The following is a 21,976-nucleotide window of genomic DNA, read 5'->3' as shown; positions in this document are numbered from 1 at the left end:
TCAGGTCGGTTGGATTTTGACCGAGTAAAGTTGGAACCGGTTCCAGCGGGTCCGGGTCAGTTAAGGGTAGGAATCGGTTCCAGTTTGGGTTTGAAACCAGGTATTTTGTGCACCTCTGTCCCTCCCCCGTCTTCAAGATCACAATTGCAACTTCTCTTTCTCTAATCTTTGGACATTATGGATACGGTGTTGACTTGGTCATCGAATGATGGTCCTCGATGCCACAACCTTGGGAGCCCTTCTAACAAGTTATCTCATGTTGCGACTCTAGATAAGATTGGGAAGGCTAGATCTAGCTTATACGACCCCAAGGCCTGGCTTTGACAATAATTGCTTCAATATTAATTATTATTTTAAGCTTGATCATTGAAGAAACGTGGATCTACTCACTGGTAGCAGATCTACTTTCCTCGGGTGTGATTATACTATTTCACCGATGGTTCTCCTGGATCCGTGTTCTTCCACCTACAAAATGAACAGCGCCGTTGCTTACCCCTCAGAAAGGGACAGAGGGGTCCTCTTTGGGGTAACCCTCCGGCGTGAGAATCAGTATATGGTGGAGAAGATAATAATGTGTGTAAGGGAATCTCAAGAGTATTGCTTAATAGCTGAATACCCTCTGATTGTGAGACTGTGTGTTTGTATGAAACTGACTGTGAGTGAATGTAATTCAATATGATTGAATGTGATATCACTGCCTGTAACTGTCAATGATTGAGTATGAATGTGTCATCAAAGTGGAGTTGATGCTGTATTTATAATGCTAGGGTTTCCACTGATTGGGCTCAACCTCGTTGGCCTCCTCCAATCGCACTGCGCCACGTGTCCTCTGGGACACCTGGCGCTTTCTCGTTGGTTGTAATCACGTGGTAACACATGTGTCATGCTGAGTTGTCGACCTTTCATTTGGCAGCTGTCAACATCAGCATATTCTTACTCCTTAAAAAGATGCCTTATGGAAGGTTGTCTGACGTGCACAATCAAGGTTGCCCTAATCCTGATTTGGATAAGGACGAGGTTGGTTATGTGCACGTGTGATATGCGCCCATCCTGAGGATGCGCGAGGTCTTCTCTTTATTCTCACGCGCAGATATTTCATGCGCAGATGTGATATGCACGAGCATGTGATATGCGCCGCGCGCTGATGCGCTGCGCGCATATGTGATGCGCGAGCATATGTGTGCCTGGGCAGATGTGATATGCACGAGCATGTGATATGCGCCGCGCGCTGATGCGCCGCGCGCATATGTGATGCGCGAGCATATGTGTGCCTGGGCATATGATGCCTGAGCATGTTTTGTATGCGCCATGCGCATAGGTTTTGGCTTTGTGCCTTCATAATGTCTTTATCTTGTGGGTTGACCCGCCTTGCTCGGTGTTGAGGCGGGTACATACCTCTTCAAGCCCCCCCAGTCTAATGTGTGTCTTATCTCACGCGAGCGCGGTAAGATAGATATTAGACTTACTGATTTTGGTCTTTTAATGGGGTTTTGTCGTTTTCCTGGTTTTTTCCATGGATGCGCGAAGTTCTATCCATTTGGTTGAAACGAAGGGTCCAAACACGTGGTTGGTTGGTGGTGACGTGCGCCGTAAACGTGTCAGACGTTTCGTGTGCTCGAGGTGCTACAGTTGCCTTTCATGTCCCCTCGCACAGCTGTCTGGAACACGTGTCGCGCTCGCATTGGTTTGCACCTGCGAGTGGGGGCGCGTTTCTGCTCCGTGGCAGGTCGGTTACATTTTTATGTCCCCTCAACAGTGTTAGGGACACGTGCCGCGCCCTCGTTGGCTTGCACCTGCGAGTGGGGGCGCGTGAAATCCGATCAGTTGCCACATTTCTCTCTCCTGGGCCTATAAAAGCAGGCCCTTAGGAAATTTTTTATCTTCATCTTCATTGTTGCTAATTTTCGAGTTTCTGCCTTTCATATTCTGAATTGAGTGTTTTCATCGTTTCAAAACTTCTATTATTTGCTACTGCAGTTGTATGTCTGATAGTTCAGACTCGTCTAGCCCCTCAATCACCTCTATTGCCTCTCGAAGACGTCGTGTGAAATCTGTGGTGATGTCGACATTGAAGCAAAAGGGGAAGGGGAAGAGGGTTGTTGAGACCACATCGGAGGAAGTAGGGAGGACCAAGGCCACCAAAAGGTGGAATGAAATCCCCTGCAAATTGAGGCAGGCCGATCTCGACAGCCTCATCGCCTCCTCAGGGTTTTCCCACCCTGTTTGGCTGCATGTTGCCTGGGGCCGGGCAAACGGCGGCGGGCCCGCCTGCCGGCTATATTTCGTTGTACACCCATTTTTTCACCCACTGCAACCTTCGTCTTCCGATGACAAGGTTTGTAGGCGCGGTGTTACGTTTTTTCGGGATTCATATATCCCAAGTCCATCCGTTTGGACTTGTGCGCATGACTCATTTCGAGTTCATGTGCAAATCACAGCGCGAGGAGCCCACCCCTCGGCGCTTTCAATTTTTTTACAAGCCCAAGATCCAAGATTCTTGGATCTCCTTTATTCCTCGCAGTCAGAAGGTTAAGTGCAGCACCGTGTCATTCAAGAGCCTTCATGACTGGTCTGAGAGGTTCTTCTACATCAGGGCTGGTGTAATCCCCATCCGCATGACGATGCGCGCGATCGATTCTGCGCCCGCGGATGCGGATGTTATTAAGAACCCAACCGGCGCCTGGGTTAAGAAACTGACCGCCGAACCATCCCCCGCCAAGAAAATTCGCGAGGAGGCGCTGGTGGGGGTCGGCATGAGTAAGCTGTGGGCTGACAGCGCGCTTGAGCCCGTTATCCAAGTCGACGGGTTGTGTAAGTTTATTTCATTGCTTTATTTCTTTTTCTGCGCGAACATAATTCTTTTGCTGATATCACTTGACTTGTTTTTGCGCAGTCACCAAGGATTATATCCACGCCGCTTATGATGATCAAGTGGAGGGTCGCTCCGTCGCGCTTGGCGCTGGGGAGGTTGGTTTCCCAGATCGCTTCGATGACATGTTCATCCCAGTGGATCTGGAATTTGACTTTGATAGTGACGCGCCTGGTAAGCCTTCGCACTTATGCTTATTCCTTTAAAATACCAAAGTTTATTAACAGTTGTGTTGCTTGTATTTGCAGATGCGCTCGAAAACTACGAGCTGGAGCTCGCGGAGGAGGAGGAGGAGGAGGAGGAAGAGGAGGCGCCCCTACTAAAACGCAAAGCTAAGGGGAAATCTGGCGCAGGGGCCAGTAAGAAACAGAAGAAAGATGACACCCCTGTCGCTCATCCCCATGCTCAAACGAAGGGACCTAAGGAAACCCAGGTGTTTACCACCAAGGTTTCTTTAGCTTCCCTGCCTGTGAGAGTGGGCAGACCTCCTGTCCACTTGAGGTATGGTGGCGTCACCTCCTCCGTTCGCGCGGCTGAAGAGAGAAGCAGTGCCGCGCCTGCAACAGGTATACTTTGCTTATCTTCATCTGATTGAATTGTTATTAAACCTTTGCTCCTTTGAATGTTTGCAGGACCGGCGACGGTCGCAGATCAGCCGCAGGCGCCACAAGGTGCTGAGGCTGCGCCGGGGGCTGCTTCGGAGTCCCCTGTTCTACCCTCTGAAAAGGGTAGAATGAACTTTATGGCGATGTTCGCCGCGCGAACAGAATTGCGCCAAGGTATGTTTTGCACATTTGTCTTCTGAATTTTTCTTTTGGATTCAGTCATAAACCATTTTTCCTTGTTGATTTGTTCATAGGAGTTGTAGCTGGCGCACAAGTTGCTGGTGACACTCCTGGCGCCGTTGCCGGCGCCGCTGGTTCTGCTCCTGCTCCTGCTAGTGCTGAGTCTCCCCTTATTGGGATTACCAAGGAGCAGGAAACCGTATTGCGCGCCGAATTGGCGGCGTCGAGACCTCCCTCGCCTCCTCCTACACGCAGCCCTCCCCGCGAGACTGGTTTGGAGCCCTCCAGGTCGCAGGAGAAGAGGCCTATTGAAGAAGATGAGGAGGATGAGGGGGCTCAAGCTGAAGACTCCTTGGGAGACCGCGCCAGCCCTGCGATGCCACAAGAGTTCGCAGCGCAAACTTCTGGTGGGGCTGGCGCTGACTTTTCTGCTTCATCCCCGCAGGTATGTTTTAATTTGATGCTCCGCTGCGCGTACCTCCATATAAGTATGTTTTATGACTTAGAACATTTCTTGTGTTTTGCAGGGAAGTGACCACGTTTACCGCCCGAGATGGAATATTAATGAAGACAGTTCCTTCCAATCCATGGGCGTATGCGAGGACTTCTGGGCTCATGCCGTGCCTCCTACTGAAAGGAGGTATCAGGAGGAGCGCACCCGCGCGGACTTGCTGAATGACCATATTTTCGCTGGGTCGGCTTTCTTTGCTGCCTCCCAGGAGCTTCGTCGTGATTATATTAAAGTACGCGATGCTCTTGTGGAAGCCCAGCGAGAGGCTAAGGTAGCCGCCTGGAACCTTTCTGATGCTCGCGCACGAGCTGAGAAACTCCAGGCGGAGCTCAGCGAAAACCGAGCAAGTGCCAACACCGCCTTTATTAAGCGCGGGCATGAGCTCCAAGCTGCGCGGGAGAAGCAGCAGGTGGCGGAGGCCGAAGTTGCCAAGTACGCGCGGAGAGTGCGTGTCTTGGAACAACAGGCGGAGGCGCGTGACCAAGCTATCGTCCAGAGTATCACTGAGAAATCATCACTGGAGAGCGAGGTTGCGCGCCTGAAGAAGGAGTTGGCGGTCGCGCAGGCCGATAGAGATGAGGCCTTGGCGACGGCAGCGTCCAGCCAGGAAGCACTTGATGCTGCGCAGGCTGAGAAAGAAAAAATTTTGGCGGCAGCAGCGTCTGATAAAGAGGAGCTAAAAAAGACCAAGGAAACTGTTGAGTTATTAAACTCCCAGGTTCCTGCCCTCGAGACGTCTGTTGCTGGCCTCGCGCAGGATCGCCAATGGCTGGTGTCACAGGGCATGACTCGTTGCGCTTTGGCGATGAAATATTCTGCCGAGTTTCAGGCCCTTGTGATGGACTGCAATGCTGCCGCGCGCTTGGTGGGTCGAGCTGAAGGGTTTACGGATGGGTATGAATACGGCATGTTGAAGAAGAACCCATCCGAGTACCCTTACAAGAGCGACGCGGCCTGCGCGGACATGGCCGCGGTGGGGGAGAAGTATATGAATACTCCCATCCCCATCCTTATGCAGGTACCTTGACCTTAATGAGTTTTACTTGATTAATTTTCCAAGTGTTTTGTACTCAATATTTTTCTAATGATTTGCAGATAGCTGCGCTTGCTGACCAGCCCGATCTCGGCGCGCTAAAGAAGTTGCTCGATGAATGCGAGAGGGCTGGTAGCGATGATGGTGGCGCGGGGGATGTTGCCCCTGCCGGCGGCTCTGGCGCTGCGAAAGAACCTGCTCCTGACACCGTCGTGATAGAAGACTCCTCTGAGGAGGAAGAACTTGACTATGGTCAGTTCGGAGATGAGGAGCGGGCCGCGCCAGATGCTGAGGGTGATGAAGCGGCTGACGTCGACGTGGAGACTTGAGAAGCCCTTCATCAAATTTTATATATTTTTTTTTTTATACTTGTAATTTGTAACTCATCATACTTGTAAATTTCAATGCTATGGAATGAAACTTGTTTTCTCTTTTTCTCATCTTGCGCATTTCCATTCATCTCTTCATGTTTGCTTGTATAGATATAAGATATGCTTGCACGTTAAAATAAGAACAAGGTTGTAAGGAAATTATTCACTTAACCTTTGTTCTATTTTGTAAGTGGTTTCGCAGTATCTTGTTTATGCTGACATGCGCGCTAACTTTTCACAATTCCTTTTTTGCGCGTCGTTGTCGCGCGATTTTTATATGGAAGTATGAGTTTTAGCCATTACATGTCAGCATGTGTTACTCAGATATCCACTATGATTCCGCGCGCGACCTCGACCTGAGACCTTAACAACTATGATATGGCATGTACTTTGCCTTAGTTGTGTTTAAGGATTTTTATGATCAGGTTGCGCGGGATGTAAGATGGATGTTTGTGAGTGTTTTGAGCTAAGGCTCTTTGTTTTGGGCTAAGGCCCTGACGTTTTTAGAGTTAAGACTCATTAACGTGTTTGAGCTAAGGCTCGTAGGTTTGGGCTAAGGCCCTGACGTTTTAGAGTTAAGACTCGTTAACGCGTTTGAGCTAAGGCTCGCGCATGTATGTTTTACTTCGTTTTATTTTGTTTTGAAGTCAATATAGTGTTGTCATATTGCTCCAAATTAATAAAGGAAGTGTGAAACATGTATGCAAAGTTAATAGAACAAATATTGAAAGATAGCGCGAATCATCATTCATGATGGCTTAAAAGCCTTGATTACATATTTGAACTTTTACATGAAGCATTTTCTAAGTTGTGCCGCGTTCCACGCGCGCGGTATCTTTTTTCCATTCAAATCTTTTAAAGTGTACGCGCCTTTCCCCAAATCTTCTGAAATTTGATAAGGTCCCTCCCAATTGGGGGACATTTTTCCTGGGGGTATCGCGCGGCTAGCTTCATTGTTTCGAAGGACAAAATCATTTTTCTTGAAGTGGCATTCGTTAACGCGCTGATTATAATATTTTTCCAGCTTTTTCTTGTATTTGGCTTCATTGATGATAGCCGCTTCTCTGCGTCCTTCAAGCAAGTTGAGGTCCAATCTTCTTTCGCGCTCGTTATCAGTCTTGCTCATCATGAGTACCCTATGGGATGGGCATCCAATTTCTGCTGGGATCATAGCCTCCGTCCCATAGGTTAGGCTGAACGGGGATTCGCCATTGCTAGTTTTGCTTAATGTCCTGTGCGCCCACAGGACATTAGGTAACTCTTCGACCCAAGAATGGGATTCTCCTTCCAACCTTTTCTTCAGCCCATTTAACAAACTTTGATTTGCGCGCTCCACTTGGCCATTCCCTTGAGGGTGGTAGACAGAAGTGAAGATTTGGTTGATGTGCAATTCTTTGAGCCAGCTGGATATCTTCCTGTCAGTGAATTGTTTGCCATTGTCGCTCACAATTTCCATAGGAAGGCCAAAACGGCAAATGATGTGGCTCCAGATAAATTGCTTCATCGCCTCAGCTGTGATTTTTGCTAGTGGCTTGGCCTCAACCCATTTCGTGAAATAGTCTATCGCCACTACCAAAAATTTCACTCGCCCTTGCGCTTGCGGCAGGGGCCCCACAATATCAATGGCCCATTTGTGGAAAGGCCATGCGGAGGTCACTGGAATCAAGTTGTTCTTTGGCCGCATGGTGTTTGGCGCGTGGCTCTGACATGCCTTGCATTTTTGGATTTCTTTTAGCGCATCCAAGTACATGCCTGGCCAATAGTAGCCTGCGCTCATTGCCTTGGCAACCACCATGCGTGGGCCAGCGTGTATTCCGCAGATTCCTTCGTGAATCTCCCTAATCACATAGCTTGCTTCTTCAGCATCCAGGCATTTCATGAGCGGTCCAAGATAAGAGCGTCGATATAATGTACCCTCAAGTAGTTCATAGTTCTGCGCCTTGTGTCTTATCTTCCTCGCCTGTGCGCGATCGTCCGGTAACTTCCCCTCCTTCAGGAATTCCATTATTGGAGTTATCCAGGATGAAGGGGTTGTATGAATTACAAGGACCGATTGCGTTTGCACTGACGGGCTGCTCATTACTTCCACCCTGACATCTTTGCCAAAGTGATCAAAATTAGTTGACGCCATTTTACTCAACGCGTCAGCGGACTTGTTTTCGCTGCGCGAGATGTGTATGATTCTGAAGAAGTCAAACTGCTCAACGAGCTTTTTTGCCTGCTCTAGATATAGAGGCATTGTGTTCTCCTTGGCGTCATATAGGCCGTTGACCTGAGCAGCTACCAAGTAAGAATCAACATGGGCCTCTAGCCTTTTAACCCCAAACTTGCGCGCAATGCGCAGACCAGCCAGCAGGGCTTCATACTCAGCCTCATTGTTGGTACTCTTGAAGTCCAACCTAATAGCATAAGTATATTCATGATTATCAGGGTCCACCAGTTTGAGGCCTGCGCCGGACCTTTTGTTGTTGGAGGCCCCATCAGTGAATAGCCTCCAAACATCCTCTTCATCATTTGCTCGCGGAGGGTCTACCTCGCGCTGAGCTTCTTCGATCTTTCCCTCTGGGATTTCCGTGATGAAATCCGCTAAAACTTGACCCTTTATTGCTGGACGGGGCTTATAGGTGATCGTGTGTTCACCTAATTCCAGCGCCCACTTTGTCAGCCTTCCGGAGAGCGCGGGTCGTCGCAAGACTTGCTGGATGTTGTAACCAGTCAGAACTTCAATAGGATGACCATTGAAGTATCTATTGAGCTTGCGCGACGCGTGTGTTAGTGACAAAACTAACTTTTCCATGATGGAATAGCGCGTCTCAGGGTCTGTCAGCACCCGACTCACATAGTATATTGGCGTTTGGATCCCCTTGCGATCCACCAATAATACTGCGCCGATGGCGCGGTCTCCAGCTGACAGGTACAATGTAAGGGTTTCGCCAGGAAGTGGAGCTGTTAGCGCGGGCAGCTTTATGAGACATTCTTTTATCTCACTGAAAGCTTGCTCAGCCTCAGGCGTCCACTTGAATTGGCTCTTCTTCAAGCAGTTCCTTAAAGTGTTAACGAATGGAGTAGATTTGCTGGCGTGGTTCGCTAGGAACCTGTTGATTGACACCAATCTACCATTCAACTTCTGCACCTCTTTCATGGTGGATGGTGAAGGCATGTCAAGGATGGCTTCCACCTTTTCAGGGTTCACCTTGAAACCATCCTTAGTGACCATTACACCAAGAAATTTCCCCTCTTCCGCGCCGAAAGTACATTTGCTCGGGTTGAGCTTCATGTTAACTTCCGTTAGGCGCTGAAGAGTTTCCTCGATGTCTTTGAGCATTTGTCTCTCCTCCCTGCTCTTGATCACCAAATCATCAACATAGACTTCTAGATTTCTTCCGATTTGTTCACTGAAAACCGAATCCATAAGTCTCTGATAGGTGGCGCCCGCATTTTTTAGACTAAAGGGCATTTTTGTGTAACAAAAAACACCCTTGTCGGTCCTGAAGGCCGTCTTGTCTTCGTCTTGTGGTGCCACTTGAATCTGGTGATAGCCTTTGTAGGCATCCAGGAAACATTTGAGCTTGAATGGCGCCACGGAGTCCACCTTTGCGTCGATGTTTGGGAGGGGGTAACAGTCTTTCGGACATGCTTTGTTGAGGTCCTTGAAGTCAATACACATCCTCAATGACCCGTTGCTTTTCTTTACCATCACAGGATTGGCTACCCACGTCTGGTATCGGATCGGGCGGATGATGTTTGCGCGCAACAGGTCCTCCACTTGCTCATTCATGGCCTTCGCCTTTTCATCCCCCATGATTCTCTTTTTCTGAGCAATTAGCTCCACCGACTTGAACGTGTTAAGAGAATGTTGCGCCAAGTCTCACGGGACCCCCGTCATATCGGAGTGTTGCCACGCGAAAACCGACGTGTATTTTGTGAGCAACCTTTTCATTCTCAATCTCGTTTCGTCTGAAATGGTAGCGCCAATTGTGACCGTTTGCTCTGGGAATTTTGGATTTAAAATCCACTTCTCTGGCGCATTGTCCGCCATTGGAAGTTTCATTCTCCCTTCCCGCGGCGTACTTGTCACTGCGCACAAATGATCGCGGTAAACAAATGTTACGCCTGTTGGTGTAGGGAACCCCAATGCGCCGTGCGCTGGCGACGGTACAGCATTAAATTGGGCAATCGTTCCCCTACCCAGGATCATATTGTGGCATGACGTGGTGGGCAAGACCAAGAAGTTGACAACTTCGGCTCGCTTGTGCTCATCATCCCCCATAGTTAGTTCAAACTGAATCTGGCCTAGGGGATGGATGATTTCATTTGAAACACCACAGATTGGTGCGTTCACAATTTCGAGCCGCGCTTGGTCTGCCGGGTCTAACTTTCTGAAACATTGCTCATACATAATGTCAGATTCGCTTCCAGTGTCCACCAGGACCTTTGACACTTCGTAATGAGCAATGTGTGTGGTGATGACGAGAGGACTGCTTATTGAAGGGCCTCCCCTGATTCTTGGGAAGATGACTTGCTGCTCGCGCCAATCTCCGTGGATTTGCGCGCTTCTCTTTTTTGACGTCTGCCCTTGTCGTCCCCCCTCAGCCACACAGATTCTTTTGTATTTCTTGCTGGCAGAGGCTCCTTCCGGTTGCTCATCTTCTATTCTTTGGTTTTTCACCAAGTGAGCCAGCCTGCCTGATTTTACATCCTTCTCGATCGCATCTTTTAAATGATGGCATGCGTCGGTGTTGTGGCCCGGGGACCTGTGAAATTCACAATATTTGCCACTGTTTTGCGGTCCCTTGTAGTGTAGTTGCTTGGGGGGCTTGAATTGAACATTCTCAGTACTTAACACCTGTGAAGGTGTTTTAGTGAGGGGTGTCCATATTCTTGGCAGAGGTCTGCTAGGATCTCTGCCGCCCTCCCTCTTGTCACCCTCCCCGCGATTACGAGCATCTTTTTGGGGCTGGGGTGAGCTTGGTTGCGCTTGCTTTTCTGCGGAAGAAAAACTTGTTGGCTGCAACCTGGACCATACTGAGTTCTGTTTGGCCCTCTTCTCTTTGCTGCGCGGTGATTCAGCCTGATGCGCTCTTTCTCTTGCCCTATCTTGGGCAATCTGTTTTTCATTTCTCGCGAAAACTCGCGATGCCTCCATTAACTTGGCCCACGTGGTGGGCATGCCATATTTGCTTACGAGAGCTCGTCGTAATTGATCACTGCGCGCGCCTTGTATAAAGGCCACGCGCAGGAGTTGCTCGGTTATACCTCCGATTGCCAGAGACTCCTGATTGAACCGAGTGATGTAATCTTCAATCGTTTCATCATTCCTGCGTACGCAGTGCATGATGTCATCAGGATCGCGCATGTGCCTGCGCTGCTGTACGAAGTGGGCTTGGAACTTTTCTAATAGTTCCTCGAACCCATCAATTTGCCCAGTCGGCAAGCTCTCGAACCATACTCGCGCCGCGCCCGTTAGGCAGCGAGCAAACATATGACACCATGTTGGCATCGTCCAGCTCTCCAGGTTTCCCGTGTTGTAAAAACCTTGCAAGAAATCGTCTGGATCTGTCGTGCCGTCATACTTACCCAAACCACTTGGCATCTTGGTCTTGTGCTGGATGGGAGCCTGCGCGATGCGCGCAGTGAACTTTGAGTGTTTTACCAAGATGGCTGGTCTGTAGGGTGTGGTTACGTCCACTTGCCCTCTGACTGGTGGGCTGTACGGCATGTGCAGATCCAGATCGGCTCTGGCTCCAGGCGCCATGTTCACAGGCGCGCGGAGCTGTGAGCCTCCTGCATGAGTATCCCGCGTCTTCCTCATGCTATGCACTTCTTCATCACTGAACTCAGTGTGTGCAGTGTGAATAGAATGTCCTTCTTCCGGCGCGCGCGGCCTTTTTGTAGTCTGCTTATCAAACGCTTGCCTTTGTGTTTGGTCGGCTAGCTTCTTATGTTTGACCATTTCATTGTACTTTTCCATCAGACGCCGCTGCTCGTTTATGAGCCATTCATTCGGATCATTTGTTTCTTCTTCTGGACCCATTGGTCCTTTCAGTTTCGCGCCGGCCATATTTTGTAACATGAGATCGTCTGGAGGAGTTTCAGTCTGGCCGTGAGGGGTTGTGACGAAGGGACGGTTGCTGGTGGTACGCGTAGAATCACGCGGAACCCTCAGAACCTGCTGTCCGTCGTTAACACCCTCACGTTCAATATCCTCCAGAGCTTGATCAACGTTACGAACGCCAGAAACCATGGTGATTGATTTTTTTTTATGTAGATCTGATGAGATCTGATTGCCGATGTAACAGTGGATGGCGCCAATGAAGAAACGTGGATCTACTCACTGGTAGCAGATCTACTTTCCTCGGGTGTGATTATACTATTTCACCGATGGTTCTCCTGGATCCGTGTTCTTCCACCTACAAAATGAACAGCGCCGTTGCTTACCCCTCAGAAAGGGACAGAGGGGTCCTCTTTGGGGTAACCCTCCGGCGTGAGAATCAGTATATGGTGGAGAAGATAATAATGTGTGTAAGGGAATCTCAAGAGTATTGCTTAATAGCTGAATACCCTCTGATTGTGAGACTGTGTGTTTGTATGAAACTGACTGTGAGTGAATGTAATTCAATATGATTGAATGTGATATCACTGCCTGTAACTGTCAATGATTGAGTATGAATGTGTCATCAAAGTGGAGTTGATGCTGTATTTATAATGCTAGGGTTTCCACTGATTGGGCTCAACCTCGTTGGCCTCCTCCAATCGCACTGCGCCACGTGTCCTCTGGGACACCTGGCGCTTTCTCGTTGGTTGTAATCACGTGGTAACACATGTGTCATGCTGAGTTGTCGACCTTTCATTTGGCAGCTGTCAACATCAGCATATTCTTACTCCTTAAAAAGATGCCTTCTGGAAGGTTGTCTGACGTGCACAATCAAGGTTGCCCTAATCCTGATTTGGATAAGGACGAGGTTGATTATGTGCACGTGTGATATGCGCCCATCCTGAGGATGCGCGAGGTCTTCTCTTTATTCTCACGCGCAGATATTTCATGCGCAGATGTGATATGCACGAGCATGTGATATGCGCCGCGCGCTGATGCGCTGCGCGCATATGTGATGCGCGAGCATATGTGTGCCTGGGCAGATGTGATATGCACGAGCATGTGATATGCGCCGCGCGCTGATGCGCCGCGCGCATATGTGATGCGCGAGCATATGTGTGCCTGGGCATATGATGCCTGAGCATGTTTTGTATGCGCCATGCGCATAGGTTTTGGCTTTGTGCCTTCATAATGTCTTTATCTTGTGGGTTGACCCGCCTTGCTCGGTGTTGAGGCGGGTACATACCTCTTCAATCATTTTAATTGAAACAAGTCGAAAAGATCAACTGACAAAAACTATTAATACAACTTTAAGCCGTAACAAAAATATACAATCTTAATCCATTTTGACATCATTCTTGTTTGCAATAATGACAAGTTGACAACACACAATAAGTAGGTGATTTTAGCAGTCGGAAAAGAAATGATATCCTCATATGCTACTATTCTTTTTATTCAACTAAGTTCCCGTGTGACGAGTGCTAGCCATTGGGTACAAGAATACTCGTGTCACATCACATTATTTATTTAGTTATATATATTTTGTAACATCCAGTTAAGGCATATCATACTGCTCAATTCTCTTCAAGATTAAGGACATTTTTAGTGTGATTCAAATGGTGGAATAAGTAAATTTAACGAAAAAGTACTTCAACACATCAATGAATTCTTTATTTTCATCTTTATGTTAACATGGACCATTTTGGTTACTTTTGATTCTAGTCTTTTTAATGTTCTATTTTATCTTTAACTCGTCAAGCATGTTAAAATAAATATTATAAGGGAAGCATGTCAAAAAGATCAAATTGATCAAAAATAGCTCAAAAGGCATGAAATTCCCAACTCAATTTATGCAAAATCTTATATTATATCATATAGATGTTTTTTATGCAAAATCCTTGATTATCTGCACAAATCAACTTCCACAATTTATTATTAGTTTATGAATTAATTTACATAGAAGTTATGCATATAATAGAATACACGGAAAAATAAAAATAAAAATAAAAAAATTAATGTGCTGCCATAAACGTCGACAAGGAGACTAAGTTCTGAACCCAACATGCATTTTGGTCTCTCATTGGGTCTCCAATGCCACTGATCTAAGCCCATAACATGTTGTGCATGAATGCATGATCACAAAACACATACACACGTATATGTTATATATTTTATACCTTTTTAATATAAGAAAACAAGTAATTCAAAACATTTTCCTATGTAAACAAAAGCATATGTTTCTTAAATACCAAACCTATATATATATAATAACCATAACATGATAGAATTATACAACTAAAACCTTTTAATTTTTTTAACATCGTAACAATACAGTCTAGCATCATAAATTATAAAATTCAAAATCGTTTTATAATACTGGACTTTAATATCGTATAGACCAATAAGACACGGATAAGATATTTGACGATAATCTCTACCAAGAGACAAAATGGATAGGTATCCATATCGAGCCCATGTCTTTTGACCTTTGGTGCACGATGCAACATGTGGGAGTATCATTCAATGTCGTTATTATAGTGAAGACCATCGGTGAATTGATGTTGTATATTTTTTATAGAACCTGTCGTACTCGTGTGAGTTCTTTGTATTTTGGTATGTGAACTCATATGTGAAAAAATGGTCTCTTTTTGGTCGTTAGTGAACTTCTTGGTTCTTATGCATTGGAAGAAGAATTAAGGGAGTTGTGAAAGTCACAAGGTTATGGGTTTGTAGGTCTAAAAGGTAAAAGGGATGTTATCCAACCGTACTTGGAAACCTAAAAAAATAGTTACAACTTAGATTTTATGAACAAAACTCTACTTGTAACATAGCTAAAATTAAATAAACTAGGAATATGTTGTGTTGTGTACTTGTGTTGTACATCATCCATCTAAAATGAGTGTGATTGTGTGAAGTCACATATATAATTTTCATATTAATTCCATTTGTCCTTGATGGTTGTGATTTTTAGCGTCAATATTTTTCTAAAAAAAAAGATTGAAAGAAATCAAATTCAAGAAAAATAATCTAATACAACACTATGTTTATATAATCATACCGGTTATCAAATGATCAAATCAACATCCTTATTGGTTCATAGGTTAGACCGGTTTTACAAACAAGATTGTGACAAAATTATTAGATATAGAATCAAATATGTAAGTAGGTAGAACGTTAAATGGAGTTACGAGAATTAGAGATACATTATGTAATTTTAAACTATTGATCTTTTGACTATTTAACTAGATTATTTATGTTTTCTTATAATTGCTTATATATAAATACGGAAATGTTCATGTACAAAATAATCTTAACATGAAAACGTAGAAAACAATATCAATCTATTAAAAATGAGAAAGTAGGAAACAATACCAACTACAATACCAATCTACACGAGCAATGCTTTATAATAACAAAAAAAACTAATAATAACAACAAAATGTAAATCAACAAATACTTATAACTCTAATAATCGGAAGTCAGCAAATGCAAACAATAAATAACAACAAACAATTATAAAAACAAACCTAGTGATAATAACAAATTAGTTCTTGTTGCTTTGATATTAAGAATAAAATGTATTAAATTATGAACATGTCTTTCTACCATTTGCCTTTGATACTTTTGGTTTTCTGGCTCCAGAGGCTGTGAAATTTTTGAGTAGGGTTCAGCGCGTTGTACACGGAACCTCTTCAGCTTCTAGGTCCCAAAGCTTCGTTTTTAGCAGGATTGGCTTTGCTGTTCAAAAGGGGGTTGCGGCGCAGCTTGTTGCCCGTTTGCCTGCCACTTTATTGTAATCGTTTTATAGTAAATTATATAAAACTTGCGAGTTAACAAAAAAAAAAGAAAAAAAAAAGAAAATTATGAAACTATAAATACACACGTCTATTTTATATAACAAAATATATATGGTTACTTAGATATGGTTAAGAACGCATAATGAATGAAAATCTAATATAAGAGCTAATGTATGACGCGTAGACACAGTCTACGGTTTGTCTCCGTACTCTAAACCTCATACGCCACCAGCTTCCCATAATCTTACAGATCCCATTCGACAGCTATCATCTGTCGAAACCTTTGTTTTTTTCATCTAACCCATAAACACACCCTATCACAAAATAATATTATTTTATGCGTTTTACAGCTCACTATGTTCATGAAAGTGGACAAATAGTTAATAATTCTAGGTACACTACATATATAACTGGTCCATGGTCTGTACTTCAACAACACATCTCCATATTCTCTGAATTAAATTGTCTTTTTGAGTTAATTAATTAAATTGTTTTTGTAAATTTTTACCCATACGTACCCATTTGGTCCATTTGGCCCATTTGAAGTTCTAGACATTAATGTTGTCTAGGTTGCTTAATCTTTGTGGGTACTATATAGTTTCAACTTTCAAGAATCTTGGTCGTTGGGTTAGAACATAAGCAAGATTCATGGTCTTAGTTTGATAAATCTTGTTCTTAAACCCGACCCCATTTTGGTTCGAACCATTTTTAACCGGAACCAAAATAACCTTTTCTAAAACAAATTAAAATGTCTTGTTGCCTGACCTGACCCGACCCGACCGACCCGTTTTTCCAGGCTTAAATATAACGTGCTCGTTCCTTTTGGATATATAGTTTGTTATTGATGAATATTTTAGATAATATATAGGCAAAACTCGTTTCGGGTCATAGTTACTTAGATATGGTTAAACCTTGTGGGAAAGGAGGGCTAGGAGTGGTACAAGATGCAACAATAAATGGGTTGTTGCGGTACAAGGATTCAGGCCGTCACGTCAGCGGAGACTTCTCAATGGCCGCTATTCAGGCTAACAATATGTTGGAGGATCAAAGCCAAGTCGAATCGGGCCAGTTCATAAACGGGCTATATGGGACGTTTGTTGGGGTCTATGATGGTCATGGTGGGCCCGAAGCGTCGCGGTTTGTGAACGAAAACTTGTTCTCCAACCTTAAGAGTATGTTATGCCATGCCATGTTATATTATGTTACATTACATGCTTTTTATATATGTGTTTTGCAATAGTTATTTGATGTTAATTATTTTTGTTTTCTTGATTTAGATTTTGTATCTCAAGATGAACAAATGTCCGCGGATGTTATTAGAAAATCTTTCTTAAAAACCGAGGACGAGTTTATATCGCTTGTTAGAGACCAATGGCGTTCGGGCCCACACCTCGCCTCGGTGGGCACGTGTTGTCTAGTGGGCGTTATTTGTAACGGGCTAATATACATTGCAAATGCCGGGGACTCAAGGGTGGTTTTGGGGAGGGCGGAGAGAGGTGGTAGACGAATCTTAGCGGTTCAATTATCCGAAGAACATAATGTGAATCGTGAACCTATACGAGCCGAGCTTCGTTCTTTGCATCCCGAGGATCCAAATATTGTAATTAAGAAACATAACGTTTGGCGTGTTAAAGGCCTCATTCAGGTATTGTATATTGAATTTAGTTAGCGGTTGCAAAATGGGCGGGTTGGGCAACAGATCAAAACGAGCTATATTATAACGGGTTTTGTGCAAAAAAAAAATTATGATCAATTATATTTATTTACTATGAAAATGATTTAACTTATTTTCGAGTTTTAGGTTTCGAGATCGATAGGGGATGCCTATCTGAAGAGTCCCGAGTTCAACCGAGAGCCGCTTTTACGAAAGTTTCGGGTTTCAAAGCCGTTTTCGAAGCAAATCCTTAGCCCCCAACCTTCGGTTACCATACATGAAATTAACCCGCAAGATGAGTTTCTTATATTTGCATCCGATGGGTTATGGGAGCATATTAGCAATGAGGAAGCCGTTAATATTGTCCACAGTTACCCACGTAATGTAAGTTCATAATATTTTTGAGAAGTAATGATAAGAAAACCAAAAGGTGGCAAAATGGGTGGATGGGTTTCACGTTTTTTTTTTGGGTAAATAACTAGTCTTATTAATATGATTATTATAAGGTTATATATTTCAACTATAATTTAGTTTTTTAATAAAAATATTTAGAAGGTTGTACATGTTTAGGGGGGATTTTTGAAAAATAACAAACCAGAAACCAAAAGGTGGGAAAATGGGCGGGTTGGATAAAGATCAAAACGAATAATCTTTTCGTTTGTGTTAAATATGTCGGGTTGAGTTGACACAAAATACTCAATGTCTAAATAATTTCACTTTTTTTTATACCTAACTAGTTTGATTAATATGATTACGAAGTTATAGTATTTAAGTGATAATTTACTTTTTAAATAAAATGATTTAGGAGTTATACACATTATGTCCATTTTAACCAAAACACACTTGATCCATTTAATATGTTTATCTTAATGTTTTAAACGGGGTGGTGGGTTGTAAACCGGTTGTTCATGTGAATGGATCGTGATCGGGTTGTAAATGGGTTGATAAGTTGAACTTATTTTCTTTTTATTCTTCTAGTCTAGTTCTAATTTCAAACGGGCTGGCCCGTTAACCCATTTCTTCACAACCCGACATGCACACACCACGTTTACTAAACGAGCTACATGGATCGGCCTGTTTACAACACGTGCCCATTTAGAACCAACTCTAATCCGTTTTCTTTGTGTTTGCAGGGGATTGCTAAAAGACTAGTGAAAGCGGCACTTCAAGTAGCTGCAAGGAAACGTGAAATGAGATATTCGGATTTGATGAAAATCGAAAGAGGGGTGAGGAGACATTTTCATGATGATATTACGGTTGTGGTTGTCTATCTCGATCGTTGTTTGATGAATATTAGTTCAAGTTTCTCTATTAAAGGAGGTGCAGGCAGCTAGGAAATTATGCATGTAATATTGAACACTATATGCAATGGTTATTGTGTTCTTCAACTCTGTTTTATATGGGAGTTGAAACCATTTGATTTTAATTGACACTTTTTGCAAGTGTTGATATATGTAAAAGTTATTATATTTAGTTATAATTAATTTTATTATGCGTGTCAAAATATTTAAGTTTTCAAGTTTTTACTAGTTAATCTATTTAACTTGCTTATCTGAATGAGTTAATTGAGTCTTGTTTGAGTTTAACTATTCAAATTGGCAACTACATTTTACGCATAAACGTACATGTTAAGATTCACCCGACTTACCCATCATAGTGTATTTCTCGTGGCTCTAGCTCACATCATCTACTATGGATTTTTTACTTGTTGAAGCTTTAGTCCACAATTGCCAAAACGAGTCCTAACTGATAACAAGGCAAGTTATGAAATTTAAATACAGATCACATTGTTTGGGTGGACGGAGTGTTATCAAACATTGTTGAAATTAAACTTTCGGCTTTGTCACAATAAAATGTTTACCGTGTCATGTTATCACGTCCAACGAGTTTATAGTATTGTATATTAACAATAATCGTAGTGTCAATTATAACTTTCAATTGATTTTTATCCCAACTACAATGCTCTATTTATTTTATTTTTTAAACGACATGAAAGTTAGAGATACAAAAGTCCTTTTTTCTGTGATTTTTTAAGTGACAATACTTTTATCAATGCAAGTATTACACAAGTCTCTATTGGTTTTCCCTAAATTAAATGTAAAATCAAAATATGTGTTGGAAATCTTGTATTAATAATAAGCATAGAATCCAAAAATAAGAAAAGAAATAATCAAGAAACGGTGAACCGGACTTGTGTTTGACACAATTTCCTTAAACAGATTCGCGGTCTGTTCCCAGGGTACTCCGGTTCGAAGCAGAAGTGTAGTACTGGCGGACTTGATCAATTGCCCGAAACGAAAACCGTAACAATGTTGTTGTAGAAAAAGGAAGAAGAAGAAGTGTGTATGTTGGTGTATTTTCGGTGTAGTCAAAATGATGCACTCACCATGGTTTTATAACCAAGGAATCATAACCATCATCAATTTCCAAATGATGACAATTAAAGAATAATAATATTCAAATAATGACCATTAAACATAATCAATTTTAATTGATGACCATTAAATAATAATAATATTCAAATAAATAATGGTCATTAGTGCATAATTGAAAACCAAAAACAATAATCATTATCATAATGATTATTAATTATCTTGACAAGGCAACATATTTTGAATTTCAAAACCGAATTCAAAAATTGTCTCACGCGGACTCGGGTTTTAATTGAGACTTCATTCACACACTTTAAAAAACTTCCAACAATCCCCCACATGAATGGAGGTCGAAACAACATTATTTCGATTAGATTTCAGCAGTTGAATCTTGCATACAATAGGTAGGTGTTATCCTTTGAACCTTTGCTTATGAAACATACTTAGCCCACTGGCTCTGAGTAGACGGTGATGTCTTTGAACTCGTCTGCCGTTTGTGTAGACGACAATATATTTCACACAAGACTCTCCCTAACAAAGTCAAGTCCTCATAGTCATGTTCGTTATGGTCATGAACATACGCCTGGTTCTACAAGAGCTATTAAGTATTGTGCTCAACAACACCCTTCGAAGCGACCCCACTTCTCTCTCACATAGGTGATTCACCATGTATGACTACCTTGGTCCAATCACTAAAAGCCATATGCTTAGCCTCACACTTGTCACTTTTATGAATGGACTAGGAAGGTTACCTTGCCACGTGGTAAACTCCCTCTTAAAATTGTAGGGTTATCCCCCCCCCCCCCCCCACAGTGACAACACTAATTCATACAAGTAGGTTTTCCTATTGAACTCAACTCTTGGGATCTCCAGTCTGTTAAGTTAGGTTTCCTTCGCATGAACTTTAATTTTTCAAGGGCTTCAGTCCCATTCCCATGGACGACTTCTGAACTAACTCTCTACTTAGGCCTTTTGTTAGCGGATCCGCAATATTATCCTTTAACTTCACGTAGTCAACAGTAATAATTCCAGTAGATATTAGTTGTCGTACCGTATTATGTCTACGTCTAATATGTCTATTCTTACCATTATACATTGTGTTATGAGCTCTGCCAATTGCCGATTGGCTATCACAATGTATACAGATGGCCGATTTCGGCTTAGGCCATCTTGGTATATCCTCAACAAATTGACGTAACCATTCTGCCTCTTCGCCCGCTTTATCTAGGGTGATGAATTCTGATTCCATCGTGGATCTAGCTATAACCGTTTGTTTAGACGATTTCCACGATATAGCAGCACCTCCATGTGTGAATACATACCCACTTTTTGCTCTGGAATCATTCGTGTCAGATATCCAATTTGCATCACAATGTCCTTCAACAACTGCAGGATATTTGTTATAATGTAACTCGTATTCTCTAGTGTATCTTAGGTACCTAAGCAACCGAATCACACATTTCCAATGACTTGAACTTGGGTTGCTTGTGTATCTACTTAGCTTGCTCACAGCATATGCTAAGTCGGGTCTAGTGCAACTCATAAGATACACCAAACTGCCAATAATTCTTGAGTATTTCAACTGGTTAACGGGTTCACCTCTATTCTTAGCTAGATGTTGACTCGTGTCAATGGGAGTTCTAGTTACATTAGAGTCATTCGCATTAAACTTCTCAAGAATTTTGCTCACGTAATGGGATTGACTTAAACAAGTCCATTTTGGGTTCGTGTGATTTTAACTCCCAAAATCACATCCGCAAAACCCATGTCCTTCATGTCAAATCTTGCTTTTAACATGTTCTTAGTGGACGTTATGATTTTGTCATCACTTCCAGCAATGAGCATATCATCTACGTATAGACACAAAATGACATATCCATCGGATGTGTCCTTCACGTATACACATTTGTCACATTCATTGATTTTGAACCCAGCAACAAGCATGACATGATCAAACTTTTGGTGTCATTGTTTAGGAGCTTGTTTCAATCCATACAAGTTCACACACTTTCTTTTCTTGCCCAACGGCTATGAAACCTTTGGGTTGTTCCATGTAAATCTCTTCCTCAAGATTTCCATTCAAGAAAGCCATTTTTACATCCATTTGGTGAACTTCCAAGTTTCTAATTGCGACAATGGCAGGCACCAACCTTATAGATGTTATTTGCGTAACCGGAGAATATGTATCAAAGTAATATAAACCTTCTCGTTGTTTATATCCTTTGATCACCAACCTTGCCTTATACTTATCGATGGTGCCATCAGGTTTCATCTTCTTCTTGAAGATCCATCGATATCCTAGTGGTTTACACCCTTGAGGAAGATCCACTAGTTCCCAAGTATAATTTTGTAAAATAGAATCTATCTCACATTTGATGGTCTCCCTCCACTGAGGTCCTTCAGCGGAATTCACCGCTTCTTGATACGTTTGAGGTTACTCTTCTACCATGTAGGTAAGGAAATCAGGGCCGAAGGATTTTTCAGTCCTTT

General features: G+C 43.2%; 1 protein-coding gene across 2 annotated transcripts; it reads left to right on the top strand.

Moving 5' to 3' along the window:
• The first annotated feature begins 15,665 nt into the window (after positions 1 to 15,665).
• On the top strand, positions 15,666 to 18,572 carry LOC143637209 (putative protein phosphatase 2C 38). 2 transcript variants are annotated; one of them, XM_077104655.1, is made up of 5 exons: positions 15,666 to 15,873; positions 16,384 to 16,632; positions 16,738 to 17,105; positions 17,262 to 17,498; positions 18,248 to 18,572. In XM_077104655.1, exons 1-5 carry the CDS (start codon positions 15,798 to 15,800, stop codon positions 18,446 to 18,448), a joined length of 1,131 nt encoding a protein of 376 aa, XP_076960770.1. In that variant the 5' UTR covers positions 15,666 to 15,797; the 3' UTR covers positions 18,449 to 18,572. The 2 variants fall into 2 exon arrangements, with proteins under 2 accessions (XP_076960770.1, XP_076960769.1); XM_077104654.1 differs by lacking the exon at positions 15,666 to 15,873 and having other exon boundaries at positions 15,948 to 16,632.
• The last annotated feature ends 3,404 nt before the right edge of the window (positions 18,573 to 21,976 follow it).

The sequence above is a fragment of the Bidens hawaiensis genome, unplaced genomic scaffold, assembly GCF_021521415.1.
Source record: "Bidens hawaiensis isolate Kalapana, Puna unplaced genomic scaffold, B.hawaiensis_p1.1 tig00008152_1, whole genome shotgun sequence".
Lineage (NCBI taxonomy): Eukaryota > Viridiplantae > Streptophyta > Magnoliopsida > Asterales > Asteraceae > Bidens > Bidens hawaiensis.
The sequence above is the reverse complement of the archived record's forward strand: the minus strand, read 5'-3'. Positions and strand labels throughout refer to the sequence as shown.

Bases quoted from the DNA above. Each gene is read 5' to 3' on its own strand.
- LOC143637209 (XM_077104655.1), top strand. From the start codon at position 15,798: ATGCGTTTTACAGCTCACTATGTTCATGAAAGTGGACAAATAGTTAAT. The intron at 16,633-16,737 runs GTATGTTATGCC...TTCTTGATTTAG, and splicing joins CTTGTTCTCCAACCTTAAGA to ATTTTGTATCTCAAGATGAA. The intron at 17,106-17,261 runs GTATTGTATATT...TTCGAGTTTTAG, and splicing joins GTGTTAAAGGCCTCATTCAG to GTTTCGAGATCGATAGGGGA.